The sequence below is a fragment of the Neophocaena asiaeorientalis genome, unplaced genomic scaffold (genome assembly GCF_003031525.2).
Source record: "Neophocaena asiaeorientalis asiaeorientalis breed wild unplaced genomic scaffold, Neophocaena_asiaeorientalis_V1.1 scaffold220, whole genome shotgun sequence".
Lineage (NCBI taxonomy): Eukaryota > Metazoa > Chordata > Mammalia > Artiodactyla > Phocoenidae > Neophocaena > Neophocaena asiaeorientalis.
Window position 1 is genome coordinate 5,680,091 of NW_020174042.1, and position 20,783 is coordinate 5,700,873.

Genomic DNA, 20,783 nt, shown 5'->3' on the forward strand with positions numbered 1-20,783 from the left:
AAAAAAAAAAAAAAAAAAAGTCAGGTTAAAATATTAGGCTTAAAAATTTTAGCAATTGGACTTAGGACCCAGAGTGTACACACCGTATTGGGAATTATAAGAAAAGATCCCCATGTTCTGCTTCACAATTACTACTACCTTCCAAAAGAACAGTTCTGGGTGGCTACAATGTCTTCTTCCCTGCTAGTATAAACGACTGTTCCACAGTCCTGGTGAAACAAGATGGTAATTCACATAAATGGGATTTAAAATAAGATTCTTCTCACCCCAAATAAAATAAAACTAAATACACTCTCCAAACTACAGAGAAATCTCATCCAAATGTTCACCAGATAAAGAAGCCAGACCACCCGTTTACCTTCACTGACTGCCTCGGAGCGCAGGGCTGGCATGTCACCTACAAGATGGGGAGATGTGGGTGGTCCCGGCTGTGCCCCTACCCAGCCTGCAGTGTGAGGGGGGACAAAAGCCCTTCAGCTTCCCAGGGTATAGAACTGAGGGGATGGGCTAGATGGCTTTTAAGAGACCTTCTGATTAAAAGGATCTAAGTCCGCTTGAGATCCCACATCCGAGCAGACGCTTAGGGTGGGCAAAAGAAATGGACTTAAAAACAGGTGGGTGAAGTATTTACCTTTTGATCCCATCACTCAGAACTATTCTGCACTACAGTTAAGGAAATCTCTGTCCAATACTTTAATGGCTGGGGATGCTGCAGGGTAAGCAAATGAGGTATCAGACAATGAAGTTTTAGATAAAAATGTAGAAACGCTGTGCCCAGTTTAGGTAGAAAAACAATGCACCACCACACCACACCAGGAGTCAAGACTTCCTGTCTCTGAATTTTAAAATCCATCTTGTTGGGAGATGTACGTTCAATCCTTTCAAAAGATCCACCAATCTACACCTATTAAGAATATGTTTTCTGAAATTCCCCCAGGAAGGCAACTTCCATGAAACTAGCTCTAACAGAAAGGATGCAGGAAGGAGAATTTACTTGCAGCGTAAAACTTTTTTTCTTTACAGATCAGAAAAATGACACAAAGAGAGCAACAGATTCTCATTTTCTGTCCCCTATAAAGGACACAAGTATCAATTCTTCTGGAATCTAACACACTGGCTTCATTTTCAAATGCATCACTTTATTTTCCTTGTAAGGCAGCCATATGTTACAAACCTTAAGCATGCGACAGTCCTATGACTTCTTCAATAAGCCGTAGAGCTTCCACAGCTCTCCTGGGGCCTACAGCCCGAGCAGTCCTGAGGAGTCAAATATTAAAGCTTTCTCCACAGCCACATGTTCCTTTGATGTTTGGGTTATTGAACACAAACTCACTGGATAATTTGTCTTCAACATAGTCCATTTCTGTTCCTAAAAGTGTTAGCTGTGCTTTCTTCTCGATGAACACTCTGACTCCTGGGGGAGAAGAAAACATGAGTCATATAAAGCCTGCCATCCCATGGAACCTGCTGATTCAAAGCACAACTGAACTTCAAATAGTAACCACTAACAAACGTCAAACAAGAGGCTTTTGAATCTGTCTCATTATTTCCTTTAAGGGATGCAGTGCTCAGTTTTCTGTCCCCTTTCCTACAAAATAATCCATGTCAAAAACAATTGTATTAGGCTAGACAGTTGTGTACAGCAAATTCCATGACAATTCTGTGTAAAACTAGAATTTGCCTTTCTTCGCTATACTTCAATTTGCTACATGAAGAAAATGTGTATATTCTCAGTAAGAGTTCTGTAAAGATGGAGTCAATGAGATTAACGAAAATCCTGAAATGACATTTGTACACACAACACACTGCCAAGCCTAGAGAAACACAAAGGACTATGATATAATGGGCTAGTTTAATAAGACTAAATCATGAATCAGTACAAGCAGTTCTGTTTTTCTGCTTATGGACCAGAAAACTGATAATAACATAATTCCCTAGTTATCTCTACCTAACTAGTTGGTAGAGGTGGGAACCTTCGTAAATACTAATGGATTAAGAAAGCTTTCTTCCTTATAAAAAACTGCATCATTACTTAAATATGAACTATCTTTATTAGATCTCTTCTTTAAGATGAAAACTTTCAGGTTTAAGATACTTTTACATATTGATTTTAAAAATAATATATTAACAAATGTCTTTATTGATCAGTAACTTAAGTGCAATAAAAAGAATACACATCAAGAACCCATGAAAACTGGCTAATGGCGCACACAAAGCCAGTGCTGCAGAACCCATGCACGCTGAAACTCCCCTGAGGTTGTGGCAGTATTTATTTTGTTTTAAATAGATTTTATCAGATTATTGGGTAGGGGCAGGGACTGGGGGGGAGGGGCAAACTATAATTAAAGCACTGCAATTTTTACTGAAATTTGGAAATAGACTCTTCTAAAGCAGGAAATGACATTACTTATTTGACACAGATGCTTCACACCAAAGTGGCTGGTTCATTCTGAAGTTTTATCATCTTAAAATCTTTCTGCACACAATGATAACCTTTCATAACTGAAACAAATAAACAAGTTTATCCAATAATCTATCACTTAGTTACTAAGAGCACAGCCTCTGGAGTGAACTTGATTGGGTTCAAATGTTCATAAGGCCACTTACTGGCTGTGTGACCTTAGGCAAACATATTTAATCTCTCAGTGCCTCAGTTTCTTCATCTGCAAAATGGGGATGATACAGTACCATTCTCATTTAGTTGCTGTGTATAAATTAGTTAATATATGAGAGCCCGTCGAACCATGCCTCCCTTACAGTGAGCACTATATACACCCTTCTTACTATTATCATCATTACTCTCCATGCTACACAAGGCTAAGCATTTTAGGGAGAAGAAAGTGTCCAGAAAAAGTCTGCGTAAAACTCACCATCTTGAACAACTTCCTCATCAGAGTCTCCTTTTGTCTTTGTATATTCCAGAGTGTAGGAAAGGCCATTACAACCCCTGGTTCGGACACCAACTTTCACACCAACCTGAAAAGGCATTGTAAAAATAAACTTAGTTTTAATGTAGTACAGATTAAACAGTTATAGTAATAAAAGCCCTATTTGATAATATTCATTTCTTCAAAAGCTAAAAGATAAATATTAGATTTCTGGCTATAAATAGTCCCTTTAGGAAGTATAAGCAGAATGGGAAACTAGCATTTAAAAAATTTAACTACTGTACAAATATCATTACAACATTGGCAGGGATCCAAAAAGAATAAAAACCAATTATATACGAAGAAAGAAATACAGAGGGAACACTGCACCCTAAAACTACAGTCACCAGTACCCTAAAAATGAGCTTGTGTGTTTTTTCCTATTTTCTTTCAGTCTTTGTCTCATATATAATCTAAACGTGGGTTTTTTTTTTTTGGCCGTGCCACGCGGCTTGTGGGATCTTAGTTCCCTAACCAGGGACTGAACCCATGCCCCTGGCCATGAAAGCTCAGAGTCCTAACCACTGGACTGCCAGGGAATTCCCTAAACATAGTTTTTATTAGAGCAGAAATAAAAAATTTATTCTCTGCTTTGTTTTTTTCCCACTTAAGACATCATGTTCCCATGCAATTAGCTTTTGTAATTATCACTTGCAACTAATGCCTACATAATATTCCACTACACCTAAAGCATGTTTATTACTTAACCATTACTATTAACCATTTCTTCTGGGAATAACATTTTTAAGGGAAGAGTTTTAATTCCAAAACTGAATAATCACCTTTTTCTAAAAAAAAAAAAAAAGGAAAAAAATATCTGATGGCAGAGATGACTACCTAAGAAAACTGGACTTTCTCAAAAATGTTTTTGCTCCACCTCACCATGTGAGATGTTCCCAGGATATTTCCCTATGGTTAGGTTCACCAAGGTTCATAGGTGATCACCTGGCAATCACATTGCCTCTGCGTGACATGGGGCCTTAATTCTGTAAACTTGATCTCAAGTACCAGAAAGCAAAAGACTGCAGTCAACACAGACGTTAAGAAGTTTAAAAAGTGACCAGACAGCACTTTTAAAATACCAATGTCTACCTCAATGTAGTTTTCTAACATCTACCCAATTTCTATCTATTCTTGAGTCCTATCTGCTTTTTCGTGTGCGTATACAGCATTATCATAAGTATCATTTTAGCAAGCAGATCCTGATTCCCTGAACAGCAGTAACATGTGCTAGCTCCAGGAAAGCAAACATAAAGTGGGAAGACACCTGATGAAGAGCATGAGTTAGATGTTAAGATGTTTGGTGGTTTTGATGAGTTGAAGCATTCAGAGTATTCTCTTCTGTCTTCAAACAAGGAGACAGAACTATAGCTTTATTCACCTTCACAGTGACAGCTTAGAGAATGTGTGAGGGAATTTCACATATTCAACATGATAAATAATAAAGTGCCTGGCTGAAATTCTGGAGCACACGTCATAAATACTTGTTTAACTTAATTTTTATCTTTGCAAATAGGGAAGACTCAAACAAGCAGGAAGTCCAACTATTAGGAATAGAGAGACACTTAAAGAGTATGTGAAAATACAGCTTTAGGTAACTGGAGTTTGGAAAAGGGATTGCTTATGCCACAAATGACCACCTGAAGAAGTGTTTGCTCAACACTTTTCATGTCAAAACGAACAGACATCCCTCAACTCTACAAAAGTGGAATTGTGTCAACTGGTCAGTTTACACTCTAGTCATTCGTCTACCCAAATTTAGTTGGAATTGAGTTGGAACACTGATATACTTAGATTTAATAATTCTTAGGGGGAAGATGATCGAACTCCTGTTACACTGTTAATACAGGTTGTACAATGGAACTTAGAAACTACTCTGTAGTCTAATTATTGAATATTAATAGTCTTGGAAGTCATTTACAGTATCTCTTAGGCAGTGAAGAATGTGCTAAGATTAAGATGGTACGCACACCCCTTGCCCAACGATTCTACATCTAAGAATACAGCTTATGTAGATGAAATAAGCTATGCCTACAGGTCCAGAACAATGGGCCTGACACACTACAGATGCTAAATATTTGTTGAATAATGTTTGTGGAAGCACTGAATGAGAACAACCCAAAAGACCTTTAATATGAGAGCCTGGCTAGATAAACTTGTTCAACGGAATACACTAGTATATGCAGCCACAAAGAGAATAAGGATCTTTATGTAAGGATATGGAAACATCTTCAAGCTATACTATTAGGGGCAAAGCAAAGTGCAACCACAGTGTGTGTGGTATGTTCTCACCTAAATAGGAAAAGAGACACACACGCAAATGTAACAAGCAAAGTCTAGGCCAGTGGTTCCCCTCAGGGAATTAGTGTTGGTTGTAACAACTCTGGCACAGGCCAGAGATTCTGCTAAACATCCTGCAATCCACTCCCAACAAGGACTATCCAGTCCAAAACATCAACAGTGCTGAGGCTGAGAAACCTTGGTCTAGGTAATAAAATGCACAGATGATCTGTGCAAGGACACGAAGAGGCAGCCTCCTGGAAGGGAGAATGAATAAAGAATGTGGGGCGAGAGAGTGACTTCCTTTTCATAATACCCTGTTGTGTTACTTGCATTTAAAAATCATGAGCATTTTTTACTTTTTAAATAAAAACCCCTAATTAATGAAAGCACACTGTTTATCACAAGATAAATTCATTGTGAAAATACAACTTCAATTTTTTACTGAATATTTGTCTGATTGGTTTTACTTACGTGTTCAGGCTTATCTTTAAGAAGCTGTTTTATCTTGTTTACTGCTGAAGGTGTCTGAAAAAAGGGAAGGTTATTAAGTTGTTAGTTACAAACTTTGCCTTCTTCAGCCTTATATTTCCTAGTATTTAAGACAACTCAAGACTATCTTTAGCAAATTCATGTGGTGAATTTATGTTCCATTCTCACCAGAGTACCTTGTGGATTGCATACACAAGCATATGAACTCTACTCAATTAAAAGCATTTAAAAAATATCTACTAGCAACATCCTCTTCATCCCCTGCCCCACCCCCCAGTCAAGGTCAGCTCCCTCTCATAATCTCTGTGGTACTATCTACTCACATCACAAATATAATTTTTCTAGTCAGCATCTGTTTCGAATTCCTACTTTATGCCCAGCAACAAGCACATTGCCTGACACACAGAAGGCACTCGACAGTCAATGAATGATATCAAGTACCACATTGGGAAAGCCAACCTTCAGGCATTTTTCCTATTGATCATTATTAACTCTATTGCTCATCCTGTTTACCCCAAATCTATTTCAGATCCATCAAAACGCACACCTAGAGGAAAAAGTGTTACCAGCATCAAATAACCCAGTGTGCCTCTCGTGCCAGTCCCACCAAATGTTCACAGAGATGATTAACTGATTGATTTCGGCCGCGCGGCACGTGGGATCTTAGTTCCCCAACCAGGGATTGAACCTGCGCCCCTTGCATTGGAAGCACGAAGTCTTGACCACTGGGCCTCCAGGGAAGTCCCTATCCACAGAGATTATTACATCAGCATCTGAGCATCTAGATGATGCTCAGAACTAAGCTAGTCAATAATAGAAACAAGAACATGTAAGAGTTTTCAGAAGAAACGTTTAACCAAGCCCAGTTGTCCTCAAAAATAAGAAAACGTCTCAATGTACTTCATGCGTAGATCAGCATTACAAACCCCAATTTCCTGAGGAGGCTGTTAGGGAGAAAGCCTGTCCCAGGGCATTCCTGGCCCACTTCCTAGCTGTGTCCCAGCCCATTACTTGGCTTAAACAGGGATAAAAGTCCCTCCTCCTCAGGATTCTTGTGAGGATTAAACGAACGAATTCATGAAAAGCATTTAGAATAGCGCCAGGAACAGAGAGCTCAACATAAGCCAGCTATTATTATAGCAATGAGAATATATTATCATGAAGAGATCATGTCCTTCCTACGTTTTGTTTCACTAGCTCCTCTAGCTGGCAATGCTGAGCCGGTCCTCCAGTTTTCTATACAGGCATTTTCCTGGTTTGTGAAATCTCAGAGTGGACATTATGACCTACAACTAGGTAGTAATCGTAGCCAGAACTCAAGCCTGTGCTGGGGGTACAGACCTGATGGATGGCCTGAGTGTGCTCTTTCACCCTGTCTGGTTGGGGCTTGGCCAGATGAAGATTCTGAAGCAGAGTCTGGACAAATTTAGAAAAGTCATGAAGCCAATGTAAAAGGTTGAGGCTATCATTAAAAAAACAAAAACAAAAACAGGGACTTCCCTGATGGCGCAGTGGTTAAGAATCCACCTGCCAACCTGCCTGTGCTGGGGGTACAGACCTGATGGATGGCCTGAGTGTGCTCTTTCACCCTGCCTGGTTGGGGCTTGGCCAGATGGAGATTCTGAAGCAGAGCCTGGACAAATTTAGAAAAGTCATGAAACCAATGTAAAAGGTGGAGACTATCATTAAAAAAACAAAAACAAAAACAGGGACTTCCCTGATGGCGCAGTGGTTAAGAATCCACCTGCCAACACAGGGGACATGGGTTCGATCCCTGGTCTGGGAAGATCTCACATGCAACGGAGCAACTAAGCCCATGTACCGCAACTACTGAAGCCTGCGTGCCACAACTACTGAAGCCCGGGTGCCACAACTAATGAAGCCCGCACGCCTAGAGCCTGTGCCCCGCAACGAGAAGCCACCACAATGAGAAGCCTGCGCACCGCAACGAAGAGTAGCCCCCGCTCGCTGCAACCAAAGAAAGTCCGTGCGCAGCAACGAAGACCCAACACAGCCAAAAAACAAAAACAAAAATCACAGAACAGTGCACTGCACTTGATAAACTAAACAGTGAAACTTTGATTCAGTTATTAACATACGGTGTGTATGTATTTCTTATTGTGTGTCACTTAAAAAAAAAAAGTTAAATAAATCACTACCAGTGGGTGGTTTATAAAGGCCGTTTCCCACAGTTCTATCAGAACAGGAACCAAGCAGATCAACGACAGGGAATAGGATGGGGGGGTGGGGGGAAGGAGGAAATTCTGCAGAGAATTATTTTTATTTATTTATTTTTTAAGATCACAGTATGTTAACCTCAAACAGTTAGAGAGATATTAATGGAAAAAATTTTTAAAAAATGCTTAGTTACACTTCTAAATGATTGCCAGTAAAAACTAGCTTTCCTAATTTTCATGGTGATATTTCCCATGTGAGTCCTGAAGAAATTAATCTAATTACTGTCAAATTACAATCAAAAGATTTCCAGTAAATTAAAAAAAAAAAGGCACAGCCGTGGGAAAATACTCACTGGAAGTCCAACCTGATGTGGAGCCTTGGTTTATTGCCAGCAGATGGGAGGTGTAAGCTCAGGGCACACATACCATGCTGCCCCACGTGTTTCTTTTCATCCTGACCAGGGACTGAACCTGGGCCATGGCAGTGAAAGCGCCGAATCCTATCCACTGGACCACCAGGGAACTCCCGAGTCTCATGTGACTTTCTAAATTATCTAATTTGGTTTTTACAAAAGCAATATATTTCCTTCTTTTCTCAACTCTTAGTAGAAAACACTTAAACAGCAAACAAAAGCAATTCATGGAGAGTGGTCCACTTACCACAAAGTGGTTGATGTTCAACATTTCATACTGAAAAGGGCTTAAGAGAAAAATTACCTGTGTGCCTGGGAACCAAAACATGTCTTTACAGGAACCAAAACATGTCTTAATTTCCTAGTGTCAGGCAATAATCCAATATACCCCACTGGGAGGAGTGTTACTGATATTGTATAACCCTGCTGAGAGTCCACTTCAGGGTAAAGATATGGTTATTAGAACTTTCCAAGCAATGGATCTGAATTTCAGAACAAGTCAGAATGACTAAACAGGGGAACGTTTGGGACTTAAGATCATTCTGGGAAATAGTATAAAAACTTCAACAAAACAACATGCTGCAAGCCTAGTGGCCCTCCAATTTCAACATACTCCCCCAAACAACTAAGTTACCCATACCCACCCAAGAAAGTTATGTATAATCAATGAGTCTAATTCACCTGAGATTTGGCCAGTGAAATAAAATTCAAGAGGCTCTTGAAACTCAATGAAATATTATTGCTCTCATATGTGTATCACAGAACAAGACATTCTTTCAAGTGAAAGAGTATTTTTGAGTGAGATATTTTGGCCTTAAAAAAAAAAAAAGACTTCTAGTCTGTTTTTGTGGTTGAAATTATGGGAGAAGGCACTGCAGATAAACGAATCTTTTGACTACTTCATAGCAACATACTTTTACTTTATCCAATGCCATAGCATTTCTATTCCTTGTAGCAGAAACTTTCCATCCTCAATACTGCATTTCCTTAGTCATTCCCCAGGCAATTTTCATTTTTTGCTGTTTAAGGAAACAAGATTAAAACCCGAAGTTAACTCCACGATTATGTATACTAAACATGAGCCAACAACTATAACCTAGTTTTGTTTCATTGTAAATCTGGCATTTTAAGGTTTAAAAGGTGGTAGATAAAGGGCAGCCAATGAATAAATTTCAGTATATTTTGTTTGAGTCATTCTTTAACAGCTATGGCATTATGATGCTGTTTCCCTTTTGTCTTTGCCTATTCCTGTACATGCAGGTAATCATAGTATATATTCACAATTTTGTAGCCTACTTTTGAAAGTTTAACATGCTACTCATTTGATACATAGTAACTAACATACATATATATTCACTGTTTCTTGAGTACTTTCTAGGTGCTTAATATGCATCATCTTTTTATTCTTTCAGTTCTGTGATTTAGGTATTAAAGATTAAATAATTTGCCCAGGGCTAGTAAGTCAAAGAATTAAGAGTTATGACTCCAAAACCTTTAAAAAAAATCATTACTTGCAATGACTACATATCTCGCCAACAGGATTTACTCTTACTTATTTAACTGGCCTTTCACTGTTAGACATTCAGGCTACTTCCAATTGTTTCCTGTGTAATGCCCCTTATATTGCCTCCATATACCAATCTTACAGCTTGGTCACTGTTCCAAAGGACTTCTGGGGCTTCTCTCCTTGAGCCCCCATGTATTTAACATCATATTGTTTCCAGACCCTTCTCAACCAGGAGCTGCTAGAAATTAAGCCCTAAGGTACCCACTGTATGTAATGAATTAACTTCTCTCTTGTGCATCAAGAATGATGCTGGCTATGTACCATTAATCTTCACATCTTTGGTTGAGCTTTAGGACAGTTGTGGGTATATCCCTAACCCTAATTAGGGCTGCAATGATTCTGCTTTGTACAACAATGGAAATAAAGGCCTCTGCCTGCAGTGTAGTGTTAAATCTTCAAGTTCTTCAGTCATATTTTACTCTGGCTCCTATACATACAATTCCATTCGCAATTCCTGGGTCTGCAGGGAAGTAGGGAAGGGGGATGTCATCCTCCTTGGATGAAGGGTACTGACTTTGATGTGGTGGGTTGAAACCTTATTCTATCAAGGACCCACCCCTGGTTGCATAAAAGTGCCTGTGACCAGTCTTTGAAGTCTTTCTCTCCAGCAAACTACCAATCCTCTCCTGGATTAACATCAGTTAACACAGGTAATTTGGCTCTGAAAACATGGAATCATGCTTTTATTTCATCAACACCTTTTCCTAACCTCTCACTGACTAGACTGCACAGGTACAGCACTTGTCAAAGGTTGCAACATGTTGAATTCCTGATGTCAAAATTTATATACTTAGCTAACATTCATCATCTCTTCTTACCCGTTTCATTGAACTATCTCATTTCATTTGCTCTCATCTGTCTTCACTCATTAGTCCTTTGATGATTTCACTGCTTTTGCACTTAAATGAACATGGTGTTAAACGTTTGCAAAAACACTTGTAAATTAAGCACAGATACATGCATGCCAGTGTGTTAAGACTAGGAACACATGCCAGGATTAAAATAACTGCAAGCCTGCTACCACAGACCTTTGGTGGAAAGAAACAGGGATGTGCGTTGGCACCAGCTAAGATCACAGGGAAAGGGACTAAAGTCCGCTAGACAGTTAAGGAGGATAAATTCAGACAATGAACTCCTGCATGCTAATTGGAAATGTTGATCAAAGGCAACACAGAGCCCTTGTGAACTGAGAACTGACATGACAAAGCAGTGCTGGTAGCAGAATTGGCCTGGTAAGCCGGGACAGGTAATGAAGCATAAAGGAGCAAGCATGGATTGAGAGCAGGTCTGAGAAAGTGGGCTGGGTTATTGTTCCTAGTAATTTCTAGAGGTGCCAAAGGCCTGGCCCATGACTGTGTCCCAAGAGGGTGGGAAACGTAGTCTCAAATGTCTGATGACTAAGTAGGAATGGAGAGAAAGGGTATGACCCATGCCAAATGGTGGAGAAAGAAAAGGCAAAAAAGTGTCTCCACACTTTCTGACTCTTCCTGGCTCTATCAGTACCAGTGGTAGAATTCTTTTGATTTCTGAATAATTTTTACTGAGATTGAAAGGAGACGCAAAGTATGAGTAGTACTTTCTAGTTCTTATGATTTCAAATCTTGGAGAATTCTAAGATTTGACGGTGTATCTTTCAGACAGGAAAATGGGCTTGATGGTACAGAAAAAAGGAATGTAGAATACAGTATCACATAAAAACAGGATAACCTCCTTATGCACCTAAAACAGTGACCCATTATAAAAATATATTCTTCCACCTCATCATGACTTTCTCCTGTTTTGCTGAAACGAACTTTCCGGCAACAGGGCTTCTTATGGCATTAAATTGAACGGAATCCATGATTCAATTTAATCTGTTTTCCCCAGTCTTCAGGAATTGAATGTTTGCACAAAGGCTTCTTTACCAAGAGTGGGGTGTGTGTGAGAAGAATGCTGAACTGATCATAAGATTTCCTATGAAATTAATCTTTCAAAACTGCAAATAGTGACTGCTTAATGGACAGGGGGGTTTTCTTTTGGGGCCAGGTGTTTTGGAGCTACATAGAAGTGACAGTTGCACAATACTGTGAATGTACTAAATGCCACCGAATCGAACGCTTACAAGTGGTTACTTTTATGTGAATTTAAAACACAAAACAAAACTGTGCAGTACGTCGGGGATCCAGCATGCACAGTAAGTTCTGTAAGTACCTGCAGCAAGTTTCCTTTGAGTGTGTTTGACCTTTCACCCAGAGAACGCTGTAAACTCACTCAGGGTGGAAATTTATCCTTCTTTGTCCTTTGTTAGAGCCACCACAGCCTAGGGCCCCTGGAGGCACAGAGTGCGTTTCAAAGCCTCTTCAACCCCAGACACCAGGAAGTAACCCTTTGTGCACTGCAGCCTCGATCTCTGCAAGGGGGTGGGCTTTGTTGTCTCCGCGCTCTCACCGGTGTGGCCGCATCACACTGTGGTCCTGCGGCCAGGCTCGGCTAGGCTCGGCTCTCCCCAAGCGCCACAAGGGTAGGAACCCTGGTTCATTCACCCAGCTGCGCCCGGCACCTGGCACTTAAGACCTCTAAGTAACCCGCGACCTCAAGCACTGCTGCCGCAGCAAGACCCTCCGAAACCCCAAGCTCCGGAAAAGCCGCGCCTGACCCCCAAGGGGCCGCGCTCGCGCCGCCCCTCCCCCCTCCGCACGCGGCGGCGCGCGGCCTGCTGGGAAACGTAGTTCCCGGGCGCCCGGCTCCCGAGGAGCAGCCCCGCCCGCGCTTGTTTATCTCCACAGCAGAGGCGAGTCGGGCGTGGGGACGATGCGGCGGCTGCGGAGCGGGTCAGGGGTCCCGCCGCCCGGCCGTGCTGTGCCCTGCCACCGTGCCCCCCTTCGCGGGGGCGAAGGTGAACCAATATAACGGGCCCGGTCGCGCGCCCCAGCCACTCACCAGGGTGAGGGCGGCCCGGGTGGGCTGCAGCTTCCTCTTGCTCACAGCCCGGACAGTGGCCCGGACTAACGAAGCCGACATCCTCGCCCTCCCGGCGCCCCGATACCTCGGGCCGGAACTCGGCCACCTCAGCCTCTCTCCATGGACACGGCGGGCGCATTGACGCCACAAGCTCCGGCGCACGGCGCCCTAGGCCCTGCCCCTCGTGGGACCGCCCACGCCGTCGCCATTGGGCGGGCCGTATGAGTGACGGGCGTGGGGCGGGCCGTATGAGTGACAGGCGGAGAGCGTGGCTTGGCGCCCGGGCCGTGGTCATGTGACGCGGGACACAGGGGTCGAGGGCAAGGTCGTAGCTCTGCGGCAGATCCACGCGCGCTGACTCAAGCCGGACTGGGGCACATGGAAAGAACTCGGACTTGTGGACTCCGGAGGCGCGCCGTTCCACGCCCTGCCTTCTGGGCAAGGTGCTGCCCCGCCGCTTAAGAGCTCAGAGGAGTCTACCGGCCGGGGAGGTGCGGTTCACAAGTGCGGAATGGATTCGAGGCCCGGACAGCTACATACGTTTCCGTCTTCCTTTTTGGTCCAGCTTCGCAGTTCTTAAGAGCGTAGAATTACCGCAGATTCTCAATAAACATCCTACTTCTCTCCCCCGCCTTTCCCCAAGCTGCTTGGGATGTTGAAATATGATACTAACACAATGTTTGCTTTAGGTTGGAATCCAGCTTTACTGTAAGATGTGACTGGGCAGCTTGGGGAATACTTTTATAGCAAGTACCAGTCGATAGCTTGATGGAATACCTGTTACTTGTCAGATCTTGTGGCTGCTCAGGGACTTCTGTCCTTTAATTCGGCAAACATTCCTGAGCCCCAGGCATTGTGCAGCCAGCACTATACCCAAGGCATACACAGGAAGCCTGGTAAACGGAAGGTCCAAGGAAGAATTGGAGATCCTGGTAGGAGAGAAGTGCAGTAGGGGCAGCAGATGGGAGGAGAACATCAAGAAAGGCGGCATTTTGGGCTTCCCTGGTGGCGCAGTGGTTGAGAGTCCGCCTGCCGATGCAGGGAACACGGGTTCGTGCCCCGGTCTGGGAAGATCCCACATGCTGTGGAGCGGCTGGGCCCGTGAGCCATGGCCGCTGAGCCTGCGCGTCCGGAGCCTGTGCTCCGCAACGGGAGAGGCCACAACAGTGAGAGGCCCGCGTACCAAAAAAAAAAAAAAAAAAAAAGAAAGGCGGCATTTCTAAGTGCTAAAGGGAAAAAGGAAGGAGGAGGTTGTGTGGAGTCTTGCTGGGGAGGATGGATTCTTGCTCAGTGTTTTGACGTGGAAAGAACTAATCAGTGAAGTGTTTTTTATTTTTATTTTAAAATGCTGGGCTGGGCTGGGCGAGGGCTTCCCCTTGCTCCCCGCCACGCGCACCACCACGGGCGGAGTGTGAAGTGTTTATTAGAACCCAGTTTATCTATCATCCTCTAGAGCCTACAGGATTGGATAGTTCAGAATTAGTTAAGTAATTTTCTCTCTGCTACTGAGACGCGATCGCATTGACAGTAAGAGAATAGTTGTTTTCCAAGCCCCGCTGTGCACAGAAGAAACTGTGGGATTAGGCGAGGTAGTATGGAATCGTCTCTTGGTTTCATCTTTAACTAGGTGGGTGATTTGACAAGGTGGTGATCTGTGACTAGGTGGGTGATCACGTTCCTTCTCATGCCTTGTCTCCTAAAGATATGAAGATTAAATGGAAAGCTCTTGGAAGACTGCACAGCACACAGCAGCACTCCATAAACGGTGCTAATTGGTAATAGATATTCAAAGATGCCATGAATTTTGAAAATACTTCATATGATACAATGTCATTATACATTTGTCCAAAGCCACAGAATGTGCTACACCACGAATGAATCTTAATGTAAACAATGGACTCCAGGTGACAATGATGTGCCCATGTAGGTTCATGGATTGTAACAAATGTCCCACTCCGGTACAGGATGTGGACAGTGGTGGAGGTTGGTGTGCTGCAGGGGCCATAAGGGAACTCTCTACTTTCTGCTCAATTTTGCTGTGAACCTAAACCTGCTCTAAAAAATAAAGTTTATTAACAAAAATGTAAAAAAAAGATGCCATGTATTTTTATCAATTATTGAAAAAATGTTACACAGTTGCGTAGCACTGTTCAGGTTTCAGAAGAACCCTTGAGCACATTATCTCATTGGAGCCTCACTACTTTGAGCCACACAGAGGAGCGTTGGCATGGCTATTTTATAAATGATGCTTAAACTCAAGCCCTTTAGTATAGTGCCTTAGACACTATTTAAAAAATCTAGTCCTAAATTTTCTGATTGAGGATCCTGTGTATGACTAATAGCTTTCTTTCCTCTATTTAATACACACTACTCAGTTTTTAACGTTGGCTGTTTTGCATGTATGTGCTCAGCCATTGTCAGTGGATCAGGCATACCTAATGTTACTTGAAAATGGTGCAGATCCCTGAAAGAAACTGGCATGTTAGAAGAAAGTGTCTTCATGACTATATAAAAAATGTGTGCTCCTTTATCTCAGAGCAGCAGCTGTTGTGTGGTGTTGAAGTTAGGCGGGTGTGGAGACTGTTGAAGTGGTCCCAAGCTGTAACCACTTCTAGATTTCCACTAATAGGTTAAAAACTTACAATAGGAAAATGTTCAACACTGCACTTCAGGATTTCATTTCAGGGTTCTAGACATTTAAAAAAGTGTTTTCTTAGTAAGACCGCACTTGATCCTCACTACCGTGGAAGGGCAGGTATGGTTTCCATTTTACAGGCAAGGAAAATGAACTGCTAAAAGGTCAGAGGGATTTGCCACACTCTCACCTGGAATAATGGCAGAGCCAGAACCTAATTAAGCCTAGAATTCCACTCAGTGCAAAGTGTGCTAAATTCTTGACTGCTGCTGTCCAAACAAGCCTGCTTTCAAAGAAAAAGAAGTACCGAGCACATCTTTGCAATTTTAGGGAGGTTTGTTAAATTCTGTTTCCTTTCAACATTTTTTTTTGCCATAATACTGAACCCTACTGACTTATCTACCCAGGATTTTTTCCACTAGGGTAATATATATATATACACACACACACACATATTTGAATAAACTGAAGTTATCTGAGAACATTTAATAACATCTCTAAGTATGCACATTCCTGCTACTGTACACACTGAGCAAGAGATTAAAAAGTGTAGATCGGGGATATAAAAAATGGATTTCATATTTTTGTTCTTGAGAGAAAGAGGAAGGGAGAACCCTGGTGGTGGGGCATTTTTGCAGCTTGTGAGAGACAGACCAGCTGCATCTGCAAGATAGCCACACCCTGGAAACTGGACTCAGCATGGAGCAGATGTTCCTGTCCCCCAGCTGGGGTGCTGAGAAGGGGCTGTGACCAGCATCCAAGTACAGGGAGTGAAGAGAACCAAGGGCAATACATTATCCAGGTCTGCTGGCAAATACTAGTCACCGTCCCACTGATTCAGTGTGACGAACTGAAAATCAAAAAGCTATCAAATACATTAGGCAGAATCTACTTTAGAAATCAGAATAAAATGTAGGAAACTTTCAACATTCTTCAAAGGAGATATGAAAATATGGTTTCTATGAAAAGGAAGATAATAAGAACAAACTAAAAGAATGAGAGGAAAAGGAAGGTGGTGGGTTAGGTAAGTTCAAGAAAGTTACAGGTGCAATAACAAACCTCATGTTAGAAAGAGCAAACAGCAGAATGACACTAAAAATCAAGCCAGTCACGTGGAGGTTAAACTTGACAAGCTTTCCTAACCGGAAAGGAAAGAGATGATAGGGAGAGGCATTTGAGAATAGACAAAAGTATTTTTGAGAACTAAAATTATGAATATAGATATTCTCTCAAATTAAAAAAAAAACAAACCTTAGGTGGGGAGAGACATTGGATTCACTTTTGTTTCAGACAAATGTCACTGATACAAAAGTTACAGGGAGAAATAAACACAGAAGCATCCAAGCAGAAAAATAAAACCTATAAGGGAACAAAAATCAGGTTGGCCCCAATCTCGTTACAATGCCAGAAGAAAACAGAATGCCATCAACAGTCTTTCCAAAGAAAGTGACAAGAATTACGTGTCCAGTCGACTTTCATGTGCGAAGGCAAGAGAAGAAAAGAGGAGCAGCAGAGGAAAGTCAGGTAGAGCAGTTTTAGCCCAGGGTGCTTAATTTACTTGTTGATTCATGAGTTTCAGTTCATTCAAAACTGAGTAAGGAATAATGCCTAATTCTTTCTACCACAACTTCCCTACTCTAAACTTAATTTTTTTTTTCTTTTTTTGGCTGCCCCGCGTGGCTTGCAGTATCTCAGTTCCCTGGCTAGGGACTGAACCTGGGCTACAGCAGTGAAAGCCCCGAATCCTAACCACTAAGCCAAAGGGAACTCCCCTCTAAAGTTAATTTTGATATGGTTCTTTTTTAGCTGGAAAATGTCTCCAAGTAATTTGTTTAAAAGAAGGGCACACAAGGTATGCTACTTTCTGAGCCCTCTTCTATCTGGGAACGTTTGCCCAGCAAGCACCTGCTGCAGCCCTTCCTATGCATTCACCCCCCATAAATCTGTGCCTCTTACTGGCACACTCTCACGACTTGGCAGGCGTCGGGTGTCAATAAACACCAGATCGAATGAGCACATGTAAAGGGAACATGGGATAAAGAGGAGCAGATCTGTACCGCCCTTAATCCTTGACCTAGTTTCCTCAGGAAATGTAGGACTCTCAGTGGAAAGTAATATGGATAAAGTTACAGGTTGAAAATGTGATTTTATTTGAAAATGATAAATAAACCGAGGCATAGTTTAGACCATGTACTACTTCTGAAGGGCTTGTGAATTAGAGAAACAGTTCCAGGAGGGCTCCAGTCAGACCAATCAAACTCATGACTGGCAGAGATAGCCTCTTTAATAATCAGGGATTTTAAAAGTCCTCCACCCTAATTTCTGAATATCATAAAAAGTAAAAATTACTTTTGTCATTTTTCCTTTGAAAATGTTTTTAGCAGCAAACAGGACTCTTGTTTTCCTTACTTCATTTTTATGACCATAGTAGTTATATGTCAACTTACTTAAAATTAGAGAGGGAAGAAAACTAAAAGCCCCTCAGTGGCACTGCTCATCCACGGAAGGCTCACATAAATAGGTACTCATGTTCACGTTATCACTTCTTCTACAAATATCAATAAAGTAAGGTTTGTAAATCGTAAATACAGTAGTGGCAGTTCACACATATTTGACACGCTTTCACACAAGGATTCAGTCAACAACAATAAATATAATTTCCCCTCTTCAAAACAAACAAACAAAAAGGATTTATAAGGGAAAAAAAGGATTAATTTACTTGGAGTTCATCAGCACACTAATTTTAGTGTGCTTTGAAAGAATTAAAAAGCATGAAATTGTATTCCTGAATACTGGCCCATAATTACATTTTTTTTAAAACCTGTCTTCAATACATACATCATGGCTTTCTATTAAAATCCTTAAATCTACAGGGATTTGTAGTAGGTAAGACTATATAAAAAATTTTTTTCCTCATTAACAATTTCATTAAGTTAAAAAAAAAAAATCGGACATCTCCCTTAAATGTTAAGTTGAAGCCTGATCTATGCTGCTGTGTCCTGTGAAATGAACCTAATTTTCAAAGTGAATAGGAACGCCTGAGTGGCCATTTAGAGTGCGGCATTTTCCTTCCCTCATGATTCCTGCTGGGTCCTCTTCGCTGAGGCTTTTCCCTGAGTCATATATTTACTGGAAAGGCTACCTAGAGGAGGGGAAAAAACAAAACCCAACATAAATGAAACAAGCCTCACTTTATCGTAAACGCCATACAATTACTTCTTATTGTTAATTATTCACAGAAACTTTTCATACTGGTCCCTTGTTTTGAATCAAGTAATTTGGCTAGATATATTGTAAAAAGGTATATATAGAACATTATCTATTAAACATAAGCCTCGTCACATTCTTTCTAAATGCAGACGAGTTGCTAGAGTGACATCATTTTAATACATTTGCATGCTCACTATTTACATATTGGTACAGAAGGCCAGGTGAACTTTTAAAGGCTCTGCTCTGCATCTGCAACCAAACAGAATAGATTGCAAAGAATACTTTGGTCAGAAATATATATCTTGCATCATTACTCTGAAGACACGAAGCTGTGAATGGTGATATTGTAGCCGTAAGTCATTGATTTAAAAGAAAAAAAGGAAATTTATTATATTTACAGGTGAAGGACAGAAATAAAGACTGCTAATTAAATGCATACCACAGAACAGTTAATAAGTTCTGTTCTGGAGTCTAAACAAATAGATCAACGAAGCAAGAAAACTGAGAAATTCTTAAGTGATTACTTGTAAGAAAGTAGTATATAACAAAGGTTATACACATTGATTACATACATTTCAAATCAATGGGGGAAAGTATGGATTGTTCAATAATTGGTATTGTGTCAAATAAGTAATTTTGGAAGAAAAGGGTTAGATAAGTTTCCTTCCTCACATCATACTTTTCCTCCCCACCTAATTCCAAATGAATTATAGAATTAAATATAAGAGAGTCAAAGTATAAGAAGTAGTGAATATTTATACAATCTTGGGGTGGGGAAAGAGTTTCCTAAGTACATCACATTATATTTTATTTATGAAAAAGGCTTTCTATGCTTAGTACTAAAGAAGTTACAAATCAATAGAGAAAAGATGAACACCAATAGATAGCTGGTGAAAGAAAAAGCAATATATGAAAGAGAAAAAAACAGCACAAAAAAATACTCAATATCAATGGGTAATCAAAGAAATGCAAACAAGATACCAATTCCTAACCACCAAATTGTTTGAAGGAAGAGCAGAAGGACAGGGAAGTAGGTAGAAATTTTGGTAAAGGAATATTCATACAAACCTTACAATAATTTAAGTATGCAAACAACTCAAATGTCCAGAACTTGTGATATGACTAAGTATATCGTGAACAAAATAGGATTATTAGGTATGCAGAGGATAATTAATAACATGAAAAAAGCAGTTTATAAAACCACATGAATAATATTTCCATTAAAACTAAAAATTAAAAAAGGAAAAAGGGAAAACCCTACCAATCAGATATTTGGCGCCTCATTTTCCTTATCTGTAAAATAAGGGCAATAACACCTACCCCCTTGGAGTTACTGTGACGATTAAATTAATTAATACATGTAAAGCAACTGAAACTGGCACATAGAAAGTACTCAATAAATGCTAACTATTATCATTACACTGATGTAAAAAGCTGGGAAGATTTTACCTCCAAAACCTAAACAATAGTTAATGCTCTAGAACGGGACAAGTATAAATGGCTTTTATTTTCATTTTGCTTAAACTATACTTTCTAAAATGTCCAAAGCCAAAATATTAAGTATGCAACTATAAACTTATGCCCTCCAAAAGCAAACTTTTCGAAGCAGGACATCTAGATAGTCAACTCACAGTGAAAAATGAGTGCTATGTCAGGAAGATTCAAAGTACTCTGCTTGTGTATAAATACCATATTTATACCACGGAGTGTCTACTGGTCAAAAATACACATCTTTGATATTCTGAACTGCACAAAGTATTGAGGACAGGCTTTTCACTTGAAGGACAAAAATTTAGATCACTACACCTCATATTCTACACACACTTTGGATGGATTAAAGATCTAAATAGGAAAAATAAGGTTTTAAAGCTAATAGAAAAAAATACAGATGTATACCTTTATAACCTCAGGCTAGGGAAGAATTTCTGAAAGATAACCCTAAAATCATGAATCACATGTCCATGAAAACTAATCAGGGAAAACCAATCATCTGATTATCTCAAAATTAAAAACTGAAGTGGCAATAGATACAAGGTGAAAGACAAGACATACTGGAGGAAGATATTAAGGAAGTATATATATAATAATATATATAATAAGTATCTATATATAATTATATATAATATATAGATATTAATGTAA

At 40.6% G+C, this 20,783-nt stretch overlaps 2 protein-coding genes across 4 annotated transcripts in view; both read right to left on the reverse strand.

Annotated features, from left to right (window-relative positions):
• Positions 1-1,118: 1,118 nt before the first annotated feature.
• ISCA1 (iron-sulfur cluster assembly 1) lies at positions 1,119-17,450 on the reverse strand. The gene is made up of 5 exons (XM_024753798.1): positions 17,388-17,450; positions 12,776-12,964; positions 5,682-5,735; positions 2,871-2,976; positions 1,119-1,414 (listed from the first exon to the last, which is right to left on the reverse strand). Exons 1-5 carry the CDS (start codon positions 17,448-17,450, stop codon positions 1,266-1,268), a joined length of 561 nt encoding a protein of 186 aa, XP_024609566.1. The 3' UTR covers positions 1,119-1,265.
• The window catches only part of TUT7 (terminal uridylyl transferase 7), a 66,983-nt gene continuing 62,112 nt past the window's right edge, over positions 15,913-20,783 (reverse strand). For all 3 annotated transcript variants that reach the window (XM_024753815.1, XM_024753818.1, XM_024753816.1), the window contains one exon: positions 15,913-18,573. In XM_024753815.1, coding sequence (XP_024609583.1) covers positions 18,506-18,573 — 68 coding nt within the window. In that variant the 3' untranslated portion in view covers positions 15,913-18,505. The remainder of the gene's footprint in view (positions 18,574-20,783) is intronic.